Raw genomic sequence first — 22,094 nt, 5'->3', positions numbered from 1 at the left:
ATTTGGACAATTAGGATTAGGACAATATGAGACAATAAGAACAGAGAGTTATGAATGGTCTGGGTATCTCTTTCTGGGCAGAATAAGTCCGAAAAAGGACACAAGTTAACAGAGGATTAACCCTTGAAAACAATAACCTGTTGCGTATTCATACATCTCACACATGATGCATAAATTCCATTCAAACACAGGATTCTGTCTGGTCAGTGTCAACTTCTTCCTCTTAATCCTGACTCTTCAGGGCTGAATGAGGCGGGAAGAGGTTAGTTTCCTTCTGATAAGAGAGCAATAAATTATTTTTCTCTGAAAGATTTAGGTGTCCTGTGGCTGCTATCTCAGTGGGAGTACCTCATTCCTCTCTTTAAAAAAAGTATCTTACGTAGCAAAGTTTCTATTTTAATGTTATGTTATAGCCTAAGAAAATTAATACAGCGTAACTTTCTAACATAACACATATAATATTTGTTTTAATGATTGCAAAATGCCAATCATAAAATATGCATTTTTCACAATGTAAATGCTTTTAAACATGTTGTGTATTAAAAACAAGAATTTAGCAAACCTGGACTAACAAACTCAGGGATATAGAAGTGCTGGGTTTGGTCTTCACAGAAAAAATTGCAAATGGTACCAATAAATCTGTGCAGCCAAGAGACTGTGCAATTGGCACTCTCCCTGGGTGTTAAATGCTTTGGTCTAGGGGCACTTCACTTACCTTGGATGAGTTGCATCTGTTGCACCATTTCCTGTGAACAGATTTCCCAAAGTCTTGTAGTTGGTTCCTTCTGTGACAAGTACGTGTTGTCTTAATACTGAGTATGACAAAACACATGATGTCTTAGGTCACATGATAGGAGAGGGTTGGAACAAATGGCTCTTGGATTCCTCTAGAAGGAGCTGGATGATCAGCTCCATCCAAAAGTTTACAAGGTCCAGTTAGCATGTGCTGGCCAACAAAGTGGATACTAATATGACACTTTTTCCTCCTAGAATTAGTCTGCTGGGTAGGCCTGGACTCCTAATGAAGCAAAAACTTGAACACCACTTGTATTTTGTTTTGAGAGGAAATATTCAAAGAAAGGACTTGGAGTTGTGTGTCAGAGTTATGCTGCAGCTGAGATGATGCTGTTCTTCAGCAGAGCTCTTGAACTCCACTTGCCTTTCAGCCACTAGCATTGCAGTTCAGGAGTATGGAACTCACTAGAGTTTTAAGTTCTTGACACAGCAAAACCAGAGCAAGACTTTACAGCTCAATTCAAACTTTCCTTTACCCAAATAAATGTCAGATTCCTGTGTTTGCACTGGAAGCATTTTTTTCGCTTAGAGAAGATTTTTCTGGTTTGAGTTAGTACACTTTTTCGTTATTATTGCCCAACTTTTAAGTGTTCAATAGCTGAAACAACAATAGCTAGAGGAAAATAAGTCCTATGGCAGGAAGGAAAAGTTTATACAGAGATCTCTCAGGAAGAAAGGGGAGAGGTGGGGGAAAAAGTCTGTCATACTTGTGTAGGTACAGATATACACACAGGAGTATTCTAGAGTTAGGAAGTAAACCAGACAATATTTAGGTGTAAGATTTACTTATGGAACTTTAGCCATGTTTTGAATTAATATAAAGTTGAATTTAGAAGGCATCTGAGTTACTCAAAAGCCTGTCCACAGTGTAAAAAGAAGAAGGTCAAGAAAGTAATATGTGGAATTAAATCATATGCCTTCATGCTTCATGCTTGTCACAAACAAAGTCTTCAGCAGTTAAGTGAATATTCTAATTCTTTTTGTATATATTGCAAGTGTGGTTATTGCATTTGTTAGAGTATGCATCAAGCACACTCTCAGACCTCCTTGTCTTTCCATGCCTGAGAATTTTCACAGTTGTCATCTGCTCTCAGAGATGCTCCTTCTTTGCCTGTCTGTGTGGTAAGGACTCCACATTTGGTGGTCAACTTTCACAGTGGCATGTGTTAGAGAATGTGTGAGGAACTGGTACTTACTGTGGGTTCCCGGCCCTGTTGCTCATGTTTGCCATGAACTTACCTAACATTGATTTGACTGAGAACAGGGCAACTACCAACTACCTTTTTTTACTGTGTATGGATTTCATAGTTGTCCTCAAGGCACCCTTGCTGTCAAAGAGATTTTTGGTCTGAGGTCTGTACTGTCTTGGTCTTACATAGTTTTGTAGTCTTGGGTGAAGTGCTGGCAGACTTCCAACTTCCTCTTTGTTAGGTCACAAAACAGTTGTTTTTTCCCTTGTTTGTTGTTGTGGTCAGACAGGAAATTTTACTACCCTACTAAGTTGCATTTTTGGTTTTGTCTGAAACACAGAGTCTGCTAGACTAGATTTAACCATTTTTTCTCTGTGATCTTTCTAAGAACTAGACAGAAATAACTGAAATTTATCTATCCACTGTCAGATAATAAAAATTCAGTTAAAGCCTTCAGTCTGAAGACTTCTTTAAAATGGAATGAAATGAGCTCTGTAAATTGTTTTTTTTGTGTTTGTTTGTTTGTGAAGTCCTGGATGAAAACAACAGGAATATCACAATCTGTGTACCTGAATTCAGTCAAGGCCTGCACAGAGATGAAAACCTGGTTACTGGCTTGGGTACTACGATTCTGTTTGGCTGCATTTTATATTCTTGGTAAGTCTGGGAGTTTGTGCAGTTACCTTTCTGTAAAAGCAATGTTGTGGTCCAAAGAATGAAGGCTTATAGCAGGCCTCATGCAAAGTCACAGAGAAGTGTGGAATAGAGCTGAGCTGGAAGGTTTGTATTTTCCTCAGCTTCAGAATTTTAGATGTTTTAGCTAAAAATGTTCAACAAGATAATACAACTTTTGAAACAAATATATTTCATTAAAATCAAATAGGGCAATTTATGTAGAGGCAGAGGGAAAGAAATTCTACCTCTCCGTGATCCCAAGTAATCTCATTGTTGAACTCTAAAGCTCTATACAGTTACATTCACCTGAAAAATCCATCTGAAATTTTTTTAGCCTCCTGACAAAAGCTATGACTGTCCTTGAAGGTCTTTAAAACAAATAAACTGTTGGGAGGGTTTAGGGTGTCCTTTGAAAAAATGATGGCCACAGTATTGCCATCAGGATTTGCCATTGATCTGCTCTAAAAAAAACCCTGTGCTGCTCACCTTTGATGCTCATCTTATATTATTGCAGCTCACTTCAATAAATTAAGTTATGCTCCGGGACAGGGAGTTGCCAGTGATTGAAAGGTGGTGTGTCATTTATTTTGGCTGTGCAGCTTGCCAGGAGACAGCACTGCCTGTCTGCTGGAGATTTTTGAGCAGGTTCTGCTACTGAATCAGTCCATTTCAAAATTCACATTCAGAAACCCCTTCATATTTTTATGAAGTGAAAACAAGAGACTTATTCTTCTCTTTATCAAATACACATGTTCCATTTTGTTCTGATACAAAATAGATAAATATGGATATCATGGATCTAGTTCACGTTAGAAGGGCACTTACGTTGCATCGGTGAGGTGTTTCAGCACACAGACAATATTAATGTAGCCTGCCACTGAACTGTACCATGTAGCTGGGGAGGTAAGAATACCTTCAGGGGGCGTGCTTTGAAGCATTGCTTGCCAAAGCTCAGTGTGTACACCAAGGCCTTCCTGTGGGTAATGGGAAGTTTGCATTTCACATCCTAAAAGAGCAGGACAGGGCAAGAAGTGTTTTCTGTCAGAAGAAATTAGAAAAGATTCCCCCACAGATAACTGCAGTCATGCAAGAAAGTAATTTCTAGGAACTGGTACACTGACAACAGTTGCTGGTAATTTACTTTTGAAAACTGACTGCCAGAGACCTGTGAGCTTGCTGGCAAAGCCTTTACAGAAATGCTGAGCCAAAGCAATGGCTGTGAACTGAGTATAAATGCACTGGTTGTGCACAGCAGGGGAGATCTCTTCTGGCTTGCAAATTGGAGCACTTAGATTTTGCTGCTGTCAGATGGTGAATTCATCACCTTTCTGGAGTGACCTACTTTTAAGCTCGTGATTCAGTCTGAGCTGGCCAGTGGCCATCTGCCAGGCTGGTTTCTACCTAGTGCAGGACAAACTTCTCACATACTTAGTGCTTGATCATAGCATCCAGGCAAATGCTTGGCTGAGACATGGGAGTAGACTATTTATGTTTGCTGCAATGTTGAAGAGTTCCCGTGTTGGGGCTGTAGTTATGCCCAGGGCTTTGACACTGTCTTCTTTCCCTCCTAGTTTGACCTCAACAACACGTGCAAGCTCAGAGGCACTGAGAGGAATATATGCGACAGCTGAAACTGAAGTGAGTTCTTGCTTCTTCACACAGGCTTTTTGTGTAGACTTTTCCCCATGGTTTTATTGCTGTTGTTTGTGTGGCCAGTCATCTGAAAAGAGAAGCTATTCTTGGTAGCATGTATGCTATGTGCCTCTGGGTATGGACTCATCAGAACATTTATCCACATTGGCCTTTCTGTAGGTCTTGTTGGTCCCGTGGAGGTCCCTTTATGCTCTGAAACTATTTTCTATTTTCTGAGTTTATTCAGCATCCTGCAGACTTCCTGTAAATCTTGTGTTCGACATGAGCTCATGTCCTGTCATTTAAGGGAAAAGTGTGCTGGAAAGCTACCAGAAGAAAAAGTGGAGGAGTTCTTGAACATTTTCAGTCCTGGTTGCCTTTGTTCTCATAGCAACTAAGATCCCAAGTTCTTATCTCTTATTTTTATTTCCATACATAGGTAGTTCCTTTCTTTTTGCCTATAATTTAATCTCTGATTGTATTTCTTGTCCCTGTTTCAGCTCTACAAGTTTCTTTGTTCCACCTACCTGTTACTTTGACTTCCTTGTCCTAGGTACACCCAGTAAACTCTGGGAAATCAGTGGGGTTTTGCTAAGTAACAGTTTCCACTTGCTTAGGCTTGTTAGTGATGCTCTTCAAACATATGTGTGTGTTTGGAAGATAAGTCTCCACCCCTAGCTCTCTGCCTTGTTGTTACTTGCATCTGCAATTTTAGCTTCTATTTCACAAGTCTTTAATCAGAGTGTGAGAGTTCAAAATCGCAGAGGCTGAGGCCTTTGGTGTTTGCAGTAGCTGGGCGTGGGGAATCACGAGGCATTCTAGTGTGGGAGTGCCAGGGTGCTGGGGTGCTGCCCTGTGGCAGGATGCTGTGGCTGGACAGGGCTCCAGTGCCAGCCCAGGCCTCGCTGCCCGCTGGGCACGGAGCACAGACCTGGCCTGGCCTGCCTTAGCCGGGTCCTGGCGGGGCCTGTGCCTTCCCACGCCGTGCTGAGGGACAGGACAGGGAGCACTGCAGAGAAAACTGCCACCCTTTGTGCCTCTGCACCTCCTCTGCCAGCTGTAGGAGGCTCTGCCGGAGCTGTGGCTCTGTGCCCTGTTGAGTAGCAGTGGGAAGGCTGGGACCTATGGCACGGCATGGATTTGGGATGTGGCCCCTCACTGGGAAGGTCCATCTCATCAGCCAGAGTACTTGCCCACTGGATTAGTTCTGGATTTTTGGGTTTTAAATAGTGTAGAAGAGCCACTAAATGTAAGTATAAGGAAAGGACTGCTGAAGAGCGACCAGCTGCACTCTGATTGCCTCCAGCCCAGGGAGGGTTTGTCAACTCTGCTGGAGGCAGCTGTGTTAGGGGTTAGGGTGGGTGGGCCAGCTAATTCCAGTCTGTACCAGGACTACATTACAACTGGTTAAAATGTTGAAGGGAACCCCTGTGCTTGCTTCAGAATGTGAGTACAGCTCCAGCATAAGGCAGGCTGGCACTGCAGGTGAGACTTTGCACAACCAGAGTAGAAAGAGGTAGAGAATCAGGAGTTTACAGGAGTTTAAAGTCTCAGACAGTCTTTTGAGAAAGAATAAACTTTTTGGCTTTTCCTGAGTTTATGAACCCACTGAGTACAGGTAATCAGGGATATATGGGGTGAACCTCCCAGTGAGCCTCCCACTTGATGTTTCTGCTGGACATTTTACTTTAAAGACCTATTGTCTGGAAGAGCATGCAACCAGTCCCTGCAACAGGGGATAAACTAAAACATAAAGTTTAGAAGTGCAAAGCATAAATATTTATTCAATGTGGTTTTATACACAGGTCTTCTACCCTTCAGGCATTCAGGTGCAGCATGATTTTACTAATCACTGGCACCCACACCATCATTACTAATCCTGATAAAACTTGCAAAGCAGCTATATTTCTGCAGCAGTCTTGCTGCTCATCTGTTGATCCAGACATCCTTTAAGTCAGTCTTGAGACAGCTAATACTTATCTGTGATGCTGCTATGGTTTCAAAGGTGTTTTAGAGGCCATGGGATGCTGGCCTTAACCTTGGCTGTCCACGGCTGTGTTTTGTCCTTCATGGACAGCTCTAAGTTTCCAAGAGCAATGTCCTTATTTCCAGGGCTGGGCAGTCCTTTAGGTTGTTTTACTTAAGTGTGAACAATACCAAAGTCTTCAGTAAAATTCCAGTGCCTCATTGCATTGTACAGTATGCTGTGAACTAATACAAGTAAACAAGGTTAACACACTTTCATGGTATAAAGACTGATTGATGTAATCGGAAAGTGAATTTTCCTAACAGGGGTCATTGTCTTAATCAGACCACAAGCAAATAATACTTGTGATGCACTGCAGGAAGTGCTGGCTTTTACCATAGTCTGGTGCAGGAAATACTCTTATATTTGTTTATTGCATGGTCAGCACCTTTTCTCCTTTTACATTACCATTCAACACAGAAAGTCTAAATTTCAGCTTTTCTTCCTCCATCAGGTTAAAAAAAAAGAAGATCTTAATTTAAATAAAATAGTAAAACCAGGTTTCTGCTTTATTAATTCTTCTTGTGCTCATTCTGGCTCTTCAGCAAAATCTTGCTAAGAGAAGTAGGTGCATTTCACACTAGTACAGTTGTAATTTCCAACTCATGTATAATGAACTTTAAAAGTTCATTATACTTTCATCTTCGTACAGAAATGAAATGTCCTAAAAAGCACTTGTATACACATCTAAATAGATAAGTCCTCTAAATATGAATGTGCTTTATTGTAGCTTTTCCACCATTTTGTCATAATTATTTGAATCTGTGTTGGACCTACAGTTATGTAAAATGGGTAGAGCAATTTTTAAAGACTGGCTTGTTTCTTCAAATTTACTGAGCAGGTTTTTCCAAAGCTTGGAAACTGCTGTTCTGAGCTACTAAGCAAATCCTAATTTAAATTTTGTCCTGGTTGAAAATGCAAACCAGACTTTTCTAAATTAGTGTCTGTAGTTTAGACATAACAGACCTTCCTTCCCCAGCTGTTCTGCTTTGCTGTAGCACAGGTTCTCACCCCCTTCCTGTTGTCTGTTCCACAGGTAGCTCGTTGCTGCTTTTGCTGTGTACCTGACGGAGACGGTAATTATGTTTTCTCTGCACAATTTACCATATTTGTGGCTTGTGGACCAAAGCCACAGAGAGAGTAAGGACACAGCTGTGGATGGAGAGCTGCTCGTACCCTCATTCAATAGAGTACTGAATGCAAACTGAAGCAGATGAAGTGCTCCAAGTTAGACTACAGAGAGAAGCAAGAGATGTCACAACACCATTTCAAAAATACTAGGAATACTAGGCTAGTTAATAATTCTTTAAAGTACATTTCATTCCTGCAACATACAGAGAGTAATCTCTGTTTTTGGCATGGCTGTGAGTGTAACTGGCTGCTGGACTTTTGGCTCAGCAGCTCTGCAGGGACTGCAGTTGAGGAGTGAGATAGGAAGGGAGTGTCCTATTTGCAGACCTGCTACAATCAGGTTTATCAGCTTGGACTTGCCAGAAAAAATTGCACAGGTAGAGCAATTTAAGGGCTCTCAATTGTCAAAATCTACTCAGTAAACCAGGAAGCTGTTACAAGGCAGAATTTCAGTTTTAGTCCAGTTTTTCACTCAGGGTTTAGGCCCATGCCCTGTGGATGAGAAAAAGTTCAAGTGTTACTCTGTGTCAGTCACACTTTCCCAAATCACACTGTTGATGTTTTGCTGTGTTCTCTGTGAAGCCAGCTGCTGTTTTCAGTTCTCATTAAATTTGCAAAACTTTCTTGTTCCTGTCTCTTACAGCTGATGCTGAAGAGCATGTTGAGAAAAGGGGAGGCCAGACTGTGGTTTATGACGAGAAGAAGGGCACAGTGTACAGTTATGCCTACTTCCACTTTGTTTTCTTCCTGGCTTCTCTCTATGTGATGATGACAGTAACTCATTGGTTCCAGTAAGTGTATTTCTTTAATGTGTTTCTTTATGCCAACAAATTAACATCTCTCTGTGCTGAGAGGGAAGATGTGAAGGGGAAGTTCTGCTGTGTGGGTGTTTCCAATCCTTATGGTAGAAGTTTGAAGAGACATTACTAGTCTTTCTTGGGAATTCTTGAGCAAGATCTTGCTCTATAAAGGGCTGCTCTCCCTTGCTTCATCCTTGGTTTAACTAGTTAAAGTCTTTTGTGTCATTATATTTTTTTTTCCCCTTAACAGTTATGAAAGTGCTCAGATTGAAAAATTCTTCACTGGAACCTGGTCTATCTTCTGGATTAAGATGGTCTCCTGCTGGGTTTGTGTCTGTCTCTACTTATGGACTCTTATTGCTCCACTCTGTTGCCCAACCAGAGAGTTCTCAGTGTGAACAGTCTAAAGGTCATTTTAAGTTTTTCTCTTTTTGTTTTTTTTTCTCTTTTTTTTGGAATGAGGAAACACCAATTACCCACTTATCATAATCTACTAGTTATTACCTTTTTAGTCAGACTAAACAAATGATTGAAGACTTTTTTTACCATTTTTTGTTATCATGAACAAGCATTGCCTAAGGGAACAAATCTGTTTTGAAACTTTACAATGCTTATGTGTGGTGTGTAGAATACATGGTTGTTGCATAAACTGGAATAAGTGAAGTACTCTTCAAATAACTGGCAATCTTTCTCTGGCTACATTGACAAGAAAAGAAATACTCAGATGGTGCAGATAGTATCTTCTTACTTCCCAGGAATGTTTGGTATCTTCCAGCAAATATGCATTAATTCCTTTTTATACTCTTTCATTAACTGTTTCTTTTACAGTTTGCAGTGATGATTTGGACTGCTGTTTTGTACAGCATATAATACTTGTAAGTAGTATCCAGATAATTTTTTTTCCAAAACCATATCTAAGTACTTCTGTAGAAATAAGAGAATATATAAAATTTGACTGCCAAAGCATCTACTAAAAATTGTTTATCTAAGTATTAAATATATTAAGTTATTTTATACCTAGATTGAGAAAGGAATGTACCAATGATAGTAAAGTATTTATTCTATTATTACTTTAAAGGCGCATCGGTATTTTATGCAATTCAGATTTAGCCCAGTTAATAACTGAATGGGAATTCTACACGCAAATTTTCAAACTGAATTTTGCCCAATTTTGCTTTGCCAGGTCACTCAAAAGTTGAGTGTACCTCATGGGGATGTAAGATAAGGTACATTCTTTATTTACATCTTTTGCTGTTGAGAAAATGATAGTTAGGGAGCACTGCCCGTTGCTGTTAAATTTAAAAGTGGGGTGCTCATTTACTTCTCTGCCCTGCTGTTTCCAGCTTGTCTCTAAAGGTCTCCCAAGTCTTCAGTTCTGTTTCCATGATAAGTTTTATAATATTTTACATGCATTGATGGTCAGAAAAGGACTATAGTGTGTCATCATCTTTTCTGCTTGTGTGTTTGTTGGAAAGTATTTCTTCTAACTACTATATTTTTATACTCCTCTATTGATATTACTTTTGCTTTTGGGATGGGAGTTAGCCAGCCAATGTATTAATGGAGACAGAAATTCTCTTGTAGATCTCCTGTTCCAAACACTGTAGTAAGCAGTCAGAAAAGCAAAACCAGAAGACACAAATGCAGCAAGCAGCTGCCTTAGCACAAATGACTTGACGATATTAAACACTACCTTGTCACCTTTTTTTAAATTAATTTAAGCAGATGATTTGGTGGTAAAACAGCAGTTCAAATGCCTTGAATGCTGAAAAACATTGAACCCCCATATTTATCTGCATTCTGGTGGGATGAATTTATGACTTGAGCTAGTCCTGGTGGTTTTTGTCTTCTCTCACGCAACATGTGTATTCACACACATGTACAGTGTAAAATATCAACCAATTAGCAGCTCTCTTTTTAAAAAAAATACGATTGAGTCTTAAATCTTCATCCACTGCTTTCTGCAAGTCAAAGAAAAGCACAACATGGATGCCAATGGGTTGGCCAAAAGATTGCATGCCTTAGTTGTTCTGTTGTAATAATTAATGGATAATGCCCACCTAGTCAGTGATCTTAACATATTGGATCTTGATTCTCGTCTTGTTTTCATTGCCATTTTTAGCTGCCTTGTTGTTATGGTATTCCAGGGCTTCTGTCCTGTTTGGAGCTTCTACAGATGTGATCTTCCCTACCCTGTGCACTCTTACCTGAAACAAAATATTCAGGTCTGCAGTCCTGTCTACTTATGCCACCTACCCCAGTGATTAGAGCCTCAAAATACAAGTCCTGAGATCTGAGGGAAGGAGGAGTCTGTACAGCAGTGACTGCCTTGGTGTTCTTACTTGCACCAAGAATTAAAAATAGCAGTTGAAGCTGGGCTTTGACACTGAGTTAGAAGAGCAACAAATAGCTCTGGACAGGGAGGCAGGTTTTCCTCTCTCCCTTTGCTTCTGCTGGGAGGTTCTGATCCTGCCAAGAGCTCTGCTAGCAAGAACATTTCTGCCTCCATTTAGAGTCTTGCTACACAGATACTTCTGTAGCTGAAGTAGGCCTTTATTAATGCTTTTTCAATCCAGAAGCATTTATTTGTCCAATCTTTTAAGATAAGAGCTTGTGGGCTGTGCAGTGATGACTGATAGCTGTCCCACCTAACTCACAGCAGCAATTCTGACAAACAGTTTTGATCCAGTGCTGTAGTTGTGTGCTACAACTGAAATAGTCCAGGCTCATGCCTTGCCTGATCCTAAGAGGCGTGCAAGATTTGCCTTCTAGTGCCATAGATGTTGCACTATGAGAAACCAAGTTTGGGTGGGGTTTGTTTTTTTGCTTGTTTGTTTGTCTGGGGGTTTTGTTTGGAATTTTTCTTTTTTTATAAATTAGTCATGGTTTTTGTAACAGAACAATCAGGGAAAGAAGCTTTATGGAGGAAGGCACACACTATGCCAGGTTACAGGCTGCGAAGGGTTTTTGTTGTCTGGTTCTCAGACATCCCAGTCACAACTGTGGATGATCTTAATACTGAACTCGGTCCTTGGATGCTCTTGTTTACGGAAACACTTATTTTATCTAGTATTTGCATCAGGGCTTTCTGCAGCTCCTTATGCTGGTGTTTAGGGAAAAAGGTTTTGCACAGAGGAAGCAAGGCTGTAAAAAGAAAGTCCACAGTGAGGCGTGGGTCCATTCTTCTTACACAGCACTCACCTCACTGAGCTGCTCCTTCATCCTTCCCTACTACTAACTATTGACCTTAGACGTGTAGATCTGCAGGTGTACACAGAGTAGGAATAGGGCAGTGCCTGTTTACACAGTTTTGCCTACTTTGAGCAAATGCTTGTGGGGGGAACCCCCAAAAATAAATAACTTTGAGGGCCTGTGTGTCCATGGCGCCCTAGATCCAGCTGTCGACTTCCAGGCCTTTCTGAGGAATCAGTAACTAGTAGCACTTGGGTGTGCAAAGACTCTAGTTCCTCATCAAGACAAGGCTTCCTGCTGGCCAGGCAAATGTTACAGCCTTAGTGTTTGCTGTAAAATCTGTACTGTGAACTTCCATGTGCAACTACATAACAAAATCTTCGGCTCAGGTCAAGGAATCAAATTCCCAGCCCATAGATTCCAAACAGTTATTGCAAATGGGCTTAAAAAAAATCTTGTTAGGAAGTGCCTTCATACTTACTGCTGTGATAACTATTAATTCAGGTGGCGCTAGAACTGGAAAACCTGGACTGAGCCTGTGACTGGGTGGTGCTGCCTTGTAGCTTACACCAGTGTGCACAAGGCACAGTCAGACCTGGAGTGCACATGGAAGACCAAACAATCTGTGCTTGACAAACCTTTGGGGATAAGACTGCTTCAGGTGTTACTGTGCAGTGGAAAATTAAGTGGGAAAACTCACAAGTAGCCTGATGCTTTTGTAAATAAATAATTTTTTTACATTTAAGCTGTAAACAGTTAACTTTCTCTCCCCATACCTGAAAGTGCAGGTGACTGTCTGCTGAGGCAGTTCACAGCACAGTGTCTATCCTGCCTTGTACCATGTTTGTTCATTGAATTTGTTCCCAGATGTAAGCAGTGCAGCACTTCTGGCTCCTAGTGGATTTGGGCTGCGAGAAAGCTTACAAAAGACAGCAAGACCAGAGAACATGTACTGTACTAAATTTCCTCTGTTTAAATATGAACTAATGCTATCTTTAGGAGACTTTTGAGGAACAGACAGTGTTGACAGAAGTCCTGCTGGGAAGGTGAAATAATTTTATTGGCTTTTTTCTGCTTTGTCAAATTTGCCGTCATAAAGTCCATATGGGACTTCACTGCTGCACTATCATCTGAGACTGGAACAATTTTACTTTTCTTTGTGAAGGCAACCAAGAGCCACAGTCATGACCGGTTCTTGTTTGGGGTAAAATAAGTGGGACAGACTCGGAGAGCAAGTGTCTGAATCCAAGTAACTGGACTTACAAATGAGATGGTAAAACTTTACTAGGGATGTGCGGAAAGCAGATGGGTATCCTCATTTGCTGTTGGCCACATAGTTCCTCAAGGTATGCGGGCAGCCCTTGCAGCTGAGCTTCACTGCAGTCGCACATCGAAGGTGTTGCATGTTTGTGATACTCTCAGCTTTCTCCTTCCAGCATTGCCATGAGGTTCAAACAGCTTCTACGTGCCCAGCTGATGTGGTAAATCCTGCCTTGGTTGGGCTGCTTTCCTCTGAAATGCAGAATTCAGTGTTGCTTGTGTATGTGTAGTCCAGAGAGAGGGATTGTCCCCTCACAGAATCATAAACACTGCATGTCTATTTATTTATTTATTTTGTGTTTTAGCACCTTTTTACAAGTCTATAAGCGCTTTGAGATTATAAATTACGCATGTGTAATAGCTTTGTCAGCTACTGCTGCAGCCGTTTCTGGGCTAGAACATTGCTATTAATGAAGCAACCATTGCACTTGTGAAAAAGCTGGTTTTTAACAGTTCTTTGGCTTTGAATGATGGCATGAGGAAAACTTGGATACTTAAGACAGTGCTGCTTGAACTTTGGCTAGCAGCCCACAGTATCACGGGCATCTCTGAACAGATTAGCAACAGAGTAATCCACTGACTGTTTTAAAACTGCACTGTAAAGATTTTATAAACTGCTAGGCTTTTCTCCTAAGTTGATGAAGCAAAATACCACAAGACCATACCCTTGTGGCTAGATGATTTGAGATTATCTACAGCTAAAATTTTGCTCTCATTTTCCTTCTGGGCTTTAGAAGCAATGTCTTTCACCTGGAGGCTGTATCTCCTTGTTTTACTTGCCTTTTTCTCTTTGAATATGTTTTTTAAAGGCACTGTTAACCTCCTTCATTCCCAGACAACCTGCTGCCTATCAAATGGGATGTCTTTGGTGCTAGAAACTAGCAAAGACCTCTTTGCCAAGTCTTACTGATCCTTTCCTTTTCATAGCAGGACAGCCTGCAGCATTGAAGCAGAGTCAAGGATCATAGTTTATTACATGGATCAGTTTTTCTCTGTGACAACTGCTTCTTTGTTTTCCGAAGTGGCCTACAAGTTCTTGTGGGAGGGAAACACATAATGAACACCATGACATTTTACTTGTGTTTTCAGTTTTGTAAACAGTAGTTAAAATTCAGTGTTTCACATGACTGTACAAGTGAATGCCAGGGGTCAAGTGCTTAGAAAGCTTTAGCTTTTTTATTCAGAGGGGGATACATAGCTTGGGAGCTGGTGTTTCTCTGCATTTTCTACATCCTCATGGCAGAGTGCCCAAGTGCCTAGGATGGGGATGTAGACACAGAATTTGAAGCAGCAACTTTGAGACACTGGCATGATGACTGCTTTCTAATGCCCAAGGAAATTCTGTAGGTTTCAAGTAGGCCTTAAATCCCATTTGTTCAGGGGTTTTTATCAAATCTGGATTTGATTCTTTCCTCACCTGTTCAATAATGTTGTTTTTAAAAAGTTAGAATTTATATCAGATATAAGCCATGTTGGCTTCCCCACTGCCTGCCAGTCCCTGATAGTTCCCAGTGTGTAGCCTACAGGTATTTTCACAGACTTGTTCAGAGCCACATTTGTCAGCTTTGAAACCACTCCAGCAGCCCAAAGCTTCCAGGGATTTGCTCACCAGAGCTGCAGGGTGCAGCACTGCAGCCATGCTTTTGCCAAAGAAGCCTCAGCGTGAAGCCAAGAAGAAAGTGCAAAGCCAAGAATTTTGCAAAACTAAGGGGAAGTAATGGATCACTGGACATACCATAGCTTTAGTTTTCCTCTTGCTGATACAAATCCAGGTGCTTAGATGTCCTTTGGACATCCATGCAAACTTAAAGTGCGGAGAATTAACTTCCAGATGAAATCATTCTTCTTGTAATATACAAACTGGGAAAAGATTTACTAGGAACATAAGGGTTCAGTGTCTGCTTTTTGTTCACCACTGATGTGTGGTGTTCAGTTTCATATATGCCATGTTCAAAAGCTGGATGCAAAATAGTTGTCAAAATATAAACACATTTTCTTAATGGTGAGGGGATTTTAATTAGTCTTTTTCAAGGTTCTTAATATCTCAAGGGAACTTTTTGGTGTGTATGTGTGGTTTTATTTTATTAAGCTGTAGCCCAGTGAAGTGGAATTTTGCTAGTTTATTTAACTTTTTTGCAAGTGTTGTGGTCTTAGTAACTGTAACAGTTTGACTTTAAGGATTGGTAAAGATTCCAGAATTGTAAGATCTTGCCTGTAAAATAGTCAACAGCTTTGCCTTTTTAGCATGTTAATGGTTTTTATGGACACTTCCTTTTGTATACTGAGTGAATGTATTGTTTTAGATTTAATGTTTAATGGACCAATAAAATTTTTCTTACATTTGAAATGAATTGTTGTGATACATTAAATTTTCAAAGTCAGTTCATTCTAGAAGAAACTTATAAAATAAGCTAAATATATGAGTTATGCAGTTACTGAGCCAGTAAAAGTAAATTGGTTGATCTTTTATTTTCACTAAATTTCAGTGTTGTTTAACAAAAAAATGCTGCTGTGTGGAATATTAGAGGCCTCCAATGTCCATGTTGTTTCTGTATTTCTCTGATCTGTGATACTGGATGATGGCAGATTTCACACATCTGTCTGCGACATCTGTTCTGTACAATCCAGCTCCTTGAGATGTGTAAGATACCTTTGCAATACAAACAAAAGATCTTCAAGGCTGATGTATCACTGAAGCACTGTGCAGCTGTTTGAGATGCAAATCTCTGATTTTTTTTCTTTTTCCCTCACTTGCCCAGATGGTGGGTGGCCAGCTGTTGAGCTTGACATGCTGAGATCCACACCAGGGAGAGTGCTTTGCCTTCACGGGTGGTAGTTCCTTCCCTCTCACCATCCGTGTCCTGTTTCAGCACGTGTCAGCTGCCTCCTGGTACTGGTACTGCTGGCACCGGTGCCAGAGAGCTGACCAGACCCACACCAGTACACAGTTCCCTGTGGATTGGAGAAACTGCTGACCAAGCTTCCAATGGTGGCTGTTATTCCCTGTGCAGCTGCTGGTGTGTGAGCGCTCTGGTGCATGGAGCTGGGAGGGTGTGTTTGGGCTGAGGAGGAAGGCAGAGACAGGTATCAAGGACTGGCACAGTCAAGTGCCTGTGCTCCATAGCCTCCTGCCAGCCTGCCCACCGCTGCCCTCACCCAGCACTCCAGCATCCTGGCAGGATGTTCCCTCCTCGCAATTCCAGCCAGATGGTCTTCAGGAAACAGAAGTACTTGAAGTGTATTTGCCATGGTGTTTGGAGCACACAGGAAAGAGTTAACCTTTGTTGAGAGGGTGGATCCTGGTGCAGAAGCTGCAGGATTCTGAACTCCAAAGTAGTAACAGCTGCTGCTCCAGCTGAGTGCAGCCCTGCTGTGCAGTGGTGGGGTCAAGAGTGAACTACATGTTCAATTTTAAAGATGTGGGATTGCAGCATCTTCAACTGCCGGAGGCCACACATGGAGCTATGTCTGCATTGCACAACAGTCCAGAAGGGAGTTGTGGTGCTAGAGAAGCTTGTTTAAACACTTCTAAACAGGGACTGCACAATCTCTGATGAGAATGTAATAGGCAGAAGGTTTCCCAAGCCCTGACTGTGATCTTCTTGGGAAAAATGTTTGCTACAGCTGGCTTCACTCTTGAGCTTATAGGCTGCCCAGCATTTGGTGTATCCATGTAACAGACACAGTAAGCTCCAGCATCCCATTGTAAGGTCCCAACAGCACCTTCTGAAATTCAAGTTGTGGCTGTCTGACTTGTGGCTTTTACCTGTGGCTGCCAGCACTGCAAGCCTGAAGGTTTTCTGTCAGGGTGGTTAGAGGCTCACAGCTTCACACAGTTACCTTTGGCAACAGCTTGAGAGCCAGAGCCTGTATCTCACCTTCCAGCCTCCAGTGCCCATGGACTGGAAGGGAGCCCTGAAACAGGCAAGCTCCATGGTGGCAAACCAGCTGATAAGGCTAAGGGCCAGGCTGCTCCCTCCCAGCCACTGTAGCAGGAGGAGGCAGGGGCTGAGCAGAGCTTTGAGCCTGGCAAGGGTTTGAAGGCCAAGTGCAGTCATGTTTTCTGATGGAGCTGGTGCCCATGCTGCAGACAGGTCAGGGTGGGCCAGGCCTGTTGCCTCCACTGTGAGGAGACCACTTGTGCAAAATGTGAGCACTGCAGGCCCCACGTGCTCCACAGTGGTGGCATGGGTGAGCATAGTGACTGCCTTCTGCCCAGGCTCTGCCCACATCATTCAGAGAGGATTTCTGCCTGGAGAAGGGGCTGGTTTTGGTGAGATGCAAATGTTTGATAAGGAAGATGTAAATTTGTTTTACAGTGTGTGTTCTCCTTCATAAATGAACAATACTGCAGTTACAGCCCATGCTCAGCTAGAAAAACACATTTTTTGTCATCTATTAAGCATCATTTGACAATGCCCTCTGTGTTGCTCCAGAGTAAAGAGCCTTTCAGTCCTCAGACATCTGGTGAGTGGTTGGGTTTAGTGATGCCAAGGGGAAAGGAGGACTGAAACTGGAGGACCTTTCATCATGAAGCACTGAACCAAATTAATGCTTTGGCATTGTGCTTTTTGTAGTGGGACTCTGGGATCCTCATGGGCCAGCTCCTAGGGCCACCCTGCTTCCAGAAACTTTGGCAATGTTGAAGGAGCTCATGGAAAAATTCTGCCAGAAGTCAAAGCCTCTGATAGCTTGTAATATCCTTAAGGGTATTTTTATTGTACTGAGAACAAGAAATGTGTTTTTGTTGTTTGGTGCTCTCACCTGATAATTTAACTCAGCATTCCCCATGTATCCTAGTGCTGGGAAAGAGCTAGGACTGTTCATTTTCCCAGGGTTACTTCTGATTTTAAAACTCTCACTATATTCCTTCCCCCTCCCTCCAGACTGAAGTGTCATTTCCAACTGTCCTTTTTGAAGTCATTCTCTTGCAGTTATTTTAAAAGTATATAGTTATTTTTAAAGTAATTATCCTATCTATTCAACAGTCCTTGGAGCTTGTCCTCTCTCCCTTCCTAGCCCCATTTTGAAAGACAATGTAGTAAAAATGCACACTGTATTAACACCTTTCTGCACTTCCAATTAGAGAGTGCATTGTGATGCAGTTTCTTCTGGCTGTTTTCAGTCCTTTTCTAATGGTAATTAGTGCTTAATGCGATGTTTTGGGGTTTTAGTTTGGTGACTTCTTTGCATTATATTGCACTACCTGCCTAGAGAGCTTGGCTCTGGTGACAGGTCAGGCTTTGTGTATGTGAAAGCTAGGATTGTTTTATCTAGGTGATTCTGTATTTATTATCTCTGTAGTCCTTTTGTTTGTTTTAGTCACATGCAGTCGTAAGATGTGACTGCAATGCTCTGCTGTCAGCTTTTTTGCTCTTCCATGATGTAGTAGTGTGACTCACAATTTTTGGGAGTGGGAGGTTCAATACATTGCTTAAGAGGAGGTCTGCCAAAGGTAACAGTCTCCCAAGGCCTTAAAATGTCCTAAAGGAGATATAACCTATTCCCAGGAGGACTGGAAAGGTACTACAAGTCTCGGCCAAACAGCTCCGAACCACTTCATTACCAGATGCAGCCTGTTGTTTATAACACATTCAAGGTGGAGAAAATTCCACTTTCTTCCCTACCCTGTTTAATACTTAATCCAAAAAAGCAATATATGCAATGTTTTCTTGAGTGTATATTGAGCAATTTGTTACTCCACTTACATGCTGCTCTTCAGATTTTAGGGCAAATTTGGAAAGACATGAGGGTCAAGTATATTTTGTCTCCTTTTTATTTTCACTTTTTTACAAAAAAAAAAGTCTGACATAGTCACATCAATGAGAACAAAGCTGCGGTGTGCATTCTGACAACAAAAATCATATAAGGATTTAAAATATATTGTTTTACTGTTTGCAATAGCAATGTTAGTTTGCTTTTACTTTTTAAATATCCCCAACACCAAACTGCTGCGCTTGAAATTCTTGAAAGTCCTCTGGGATGGTGTCTGAAAGCAGGAAAATATGCAAAAGTTTAGTCTCTTCTGACAAAATTAAGGAGCACTTAAATTACCCACCTAGTCTCTTTTTAGGTAACATGCTTCTCTTTTGTTTCCACATTAATAATGAATAGGGAATATTTTCAGTTTTATCTGTATACCACTGAGAAAGATGCTAACAAGACAGTGAGGGCTACAGTCCACAAAAAAAAGAGTACTGTCAATCTTCAAATTACGTATCTCTGAAGACTTTGTGGCTAGCACTCTTAAATTTTTATCAATGAACACTGACCAGAAAGGCAAGAGATATGCTTGTCTTGCTCTGCATGCCAGACACATTTGTAGCATCAGCATCTCTATTTCTCATGTATCCTAATTCAACTTGGATGTGATGGTTTCCCAGGCCACAAGAAGGGACAAAAAGCATTAACCCCAGGACCAACAGCATCTGGCATAAAGACTTGAGACTTGGACAAGGTTGCTGGAGATGGATCAATGTCATAAGAGCAGCTACAGTTTTGTTTGAAGAGTTATTTGCAGTCTGCCTTTACCAGATCCCACAACATTTTATCCGGAGAGCGACAGAGCAACCACAGAGTTAAAGCTGCAGCCAGCAATGGAGCCACAGCAACAAAGCTCAATTACATGACCTCAACTTCACTCTGATTATTTCCACCCTGATGCAGGAGAGGTAGCTCTAAACTAAAAAAAAAAGGCATGTATATAAACAAAGAGTATTTAGGAAAAGGGGGTAAGTAATTTGCTTTTTGCTGAGCACCTTTAAAAGGCTTGAAAGGAATTTCAAGCTTTTTCTGCATAATGTAGGAACTTCCCTGATATGAGAACAGAGATACTGTGGGACTTCAGAGTTCTTTTGAGTGGGTTTCATTGTATGTAGCTCTTGCAGCAATGCCACTTGCCTGCTCACTGCCATATAAGTGTGACTCAGTGGCAGCTTTGATACATGCTTTCTGGGAAACTACAATACAGTTGAAAATACTTACCAAGAAATTGTATGCACTACTGTCTAGAAGTTCCCTGTGACCTCCACGAGCCAGCCTAGGTGTGCTAAGTGTCCAAGTACCAGAGTCCATCAGCATTACATGCCACAGAGTGGCCCTGTCCCCTGCAGTCCTGGACTGGGCTTCTCAGGGCCACAGAAAGCAGACAAGGAAACTATTCCAACTTGGCTAGTAGATTATTTTCCAAAGATGGGGTATGGACGATGAGAGGAAGAGCGGCAGCCCCTTCAGCACTAGTTCAAGTTACCTGAACTGCTACTGGGACAGAAATACCCTGAAATGATCAGACTCTATGTGAGTGATGAAAGTTTGAGTTATTTTGTATAGTTGATGATCAGGACTAGAGCTTCTTAAAAGGCTCTTGCCCGAAGAGAACTGAGCCAGCACACTCCCACAAAAACAAAAGCATTCCTACATGGGAGGAGAGGCATCTTATGACCTTGTCTGCCCCACCACAGGACCAGCCAGCAAGTACACAAGTGACAGTGATGCCTGATGCCTGAGCTCACTGACTCTCCAGGTGTATTTCACCTTGTATTCAAAGCTCAAGGCATCTTCATACATTATGGCATCGCTGCGTTTATTGTGTGTGTACAGCTCTCAGTCAGTTGGTTTTATGTAACATTCCTAATTCTCTGATGACAGCTGTGCCCCTCAGATGGCCCATTCTCTGTAGCAGAGTGACTGCTCTGGGAGGAGCAGCTGTGAGGTGTTGTTAGGTCCTGTCTGGCTGGGCTGCAGTGTGCTGCTGGTGTCAGGGGAGGCATTTCACAGCTGTGAATAACTTGTAAAAGGAAAGAATGCTAAATGGCTTAATGCAACAGCCTTACTACTGGTTCTTCATTGTCACATGCTAGTTGTTAGCTAAAATGGCCTAAGAGCAACATTACCATTGCAGCGATACTTCAGGTTGGACCAAATAATGTTTTCCTGAGAGAAGCAGAAAACTCCAAGCCGTCCTCCACGCATCGTGGTGTCTATAGTTACACCAGAGTCTGCCACTAGGTCAGAGCCTTCATAAAATCTTGCCCTTAATGAAAGCAAACAGAAGCTCTATTAGGTCATTTCTAAGGCTGTAACATTCCTGAAAGTAATGTTGTTATCCATGGAGACTCTATTCTTGGACATGCTATCCCTCCCATCCAGCCCAGGGGGAAGAAAGAGTTAAGGTGGCTCTTGTGTAGAGTGGGAACTGGATGCATGCTGGCAAGAGCCAGACAAGGGAGGGTTTTTTGAGGGGTTTCTACATATCCTAAAAAAAACTTTGGAATGTTTTTTTTTCCTGTAGTCAGTCCAGCTGAGTGCTGTAGCTCTTGAAATTTTCCACAGTCAATAGTGATAGGAGAACCAGACTAGATCAGAAGAAGACTAGATGGGTATTGTCTTGCGTAGTTTGAAGTTGAACTTTTTTTTTTTTTTTTGTAATAGGAAAAGTTTCAAACAAACCATTGGGATGTTAAACTTGTCTGTGAGATTTCTTTAAAAATGTGGATATGATTAACTCCAGGAACTGTTTTGCTGATCTAGCACCTTCTTGTTAGAAAATGCATTAGCAAATTCCCAAATAGCCCTGTGAAAGCTGCCCCCACCGGTTTCCCAGTGTGCTCTGTACTGGGGGCTCGAGCAGACCACAGTGGAGCCAGCTGGGATTTTGTTGCAGCACTGCCCACATCAAGTCCTCAGCCTATGGGATACAGGGTAAATGACCTGGAGGATGATGAGCCTGGAGGGCCTTGTTCTGGATAAGGATACTGCTGATACATTTCTGCATACAAGAAAAGAGCAAACGGTGAAAGGAATGAAAGTTCCTGTGACATTTCATAAAATAAGGAAAAAAGTCCAAATCCTGGTATGTTTCTGATTTTATTTACTCATTTGCTGAGTCAGTCCAAAAGTATCTGTACAATGAATAGAATTTGTAGTCTTGCAAATTTCCATGGGAGAGGCTGGCTCAAGTGACTGCCTCGAAGCCTCGGAAAACCTTTGCTAGACACAGAGTGGTCTGTGGCATCTGCCCTAACCAGAGCACAGCACGAGGAGACAGAGCTGACAGAGGCTCACTTTAGGCCTGGCTGCCTTTAGTTTTAAAGGATTCTGTGACACAGACTGTGTTACCTTTCCCAGGTACAGGGAGCATTCCTTAGGCTGGTCAGAGAGACTGCAGCCATAGGAGATGTTTGCTCATGCAGCAGCTTCACTCACGTCTTGGTCTAAATGCAAGTTGCCACTTGAGATCAATTCGTTACTGCCCTGTGGCTGGGGCACAATAATTGATGGTATAAATGTTGCTAATCCATTTTAGTGTAAAAGTCAATCATGCTCACTGCAATT

At 41.8% G+C, this 22,094-nt stretch overlaps 2 protein-coding genes across 2 annotated transcripts in view; one reads left to right on the top strand and one right to left on the bottom strand.

Annotated features, from left to right (window-relative positions):
- Window positions 1-15,112, top strand: part of SERINC5 (serine incorporator 5) — a 40,438-nt gene extending 25,326 nt beyond the window's left edge. The window contains exons 8-12 of the mRNA XM_054283801.1: window positions 2,516-2,642; window positions 4,232-4,298; window positions 7,355-7,394; window positions 8,093-8,240; window positions 8,500-15,112. Of these exons, the coding sequence (XP_054139776.1) occupies window positions 2,516-2,642; window positions 4,232-4,298; window positions 7,355-7,394; window positions 8,093-8,240; window positions 8,500-8,647 (530 nt within the window). The 3' untranslated portion in view covers window positions 8,648-15,112. The remainder of the gene's footprint in view (window positions 1-2,515; window positions 2,643-4,231; window positions 4,299-7,354; window positions 7,395-8,092; window positions 8,241-8,499) is intronic.
- Window positions 15,113-18,688: 3,576 nt separating this feature from the next.
- THBS4 (thrombospondin 4) overlaps window positions 18,689-22,094 on the bottom strand; it is a 35,140-nt gene continuing 31,734 nt past the window's right edge. The window contains exons 20-21 of the mRNA XM_054283599.1: window positions 20,654-20,793; window positions 18,689-18,750 (exon numbers count right to left, since the gene is read on the bottom strand). Coding sequence (XP_054139574.1) covers window positions 18,689-18,750; window positions 20,654-20,793 — 202 coding nt within the window. The remainder of the gene's footprint in view (window positions 18,751-20,653; window positions 20,794-22,094) is intronic.

Source organism: Melozone crissalis, unplaced genomic scaffold (genome assembly GCF_028551555.1).
Source record: "Melozone crissalis strain CALT ecotype California unplaced genomic scaffold, PUWL_Pcris_2 ptg000005l_1, whole genome shotgun sequence".
NCBI lineage: Eukaryota > Metazoa > Chordata > Aves > Passeriformes > Passerellidae > Melozone > Melozone crissalis.
This window is presented reverse-complemented; position numbering and strand designations above follow the sequence as displayed.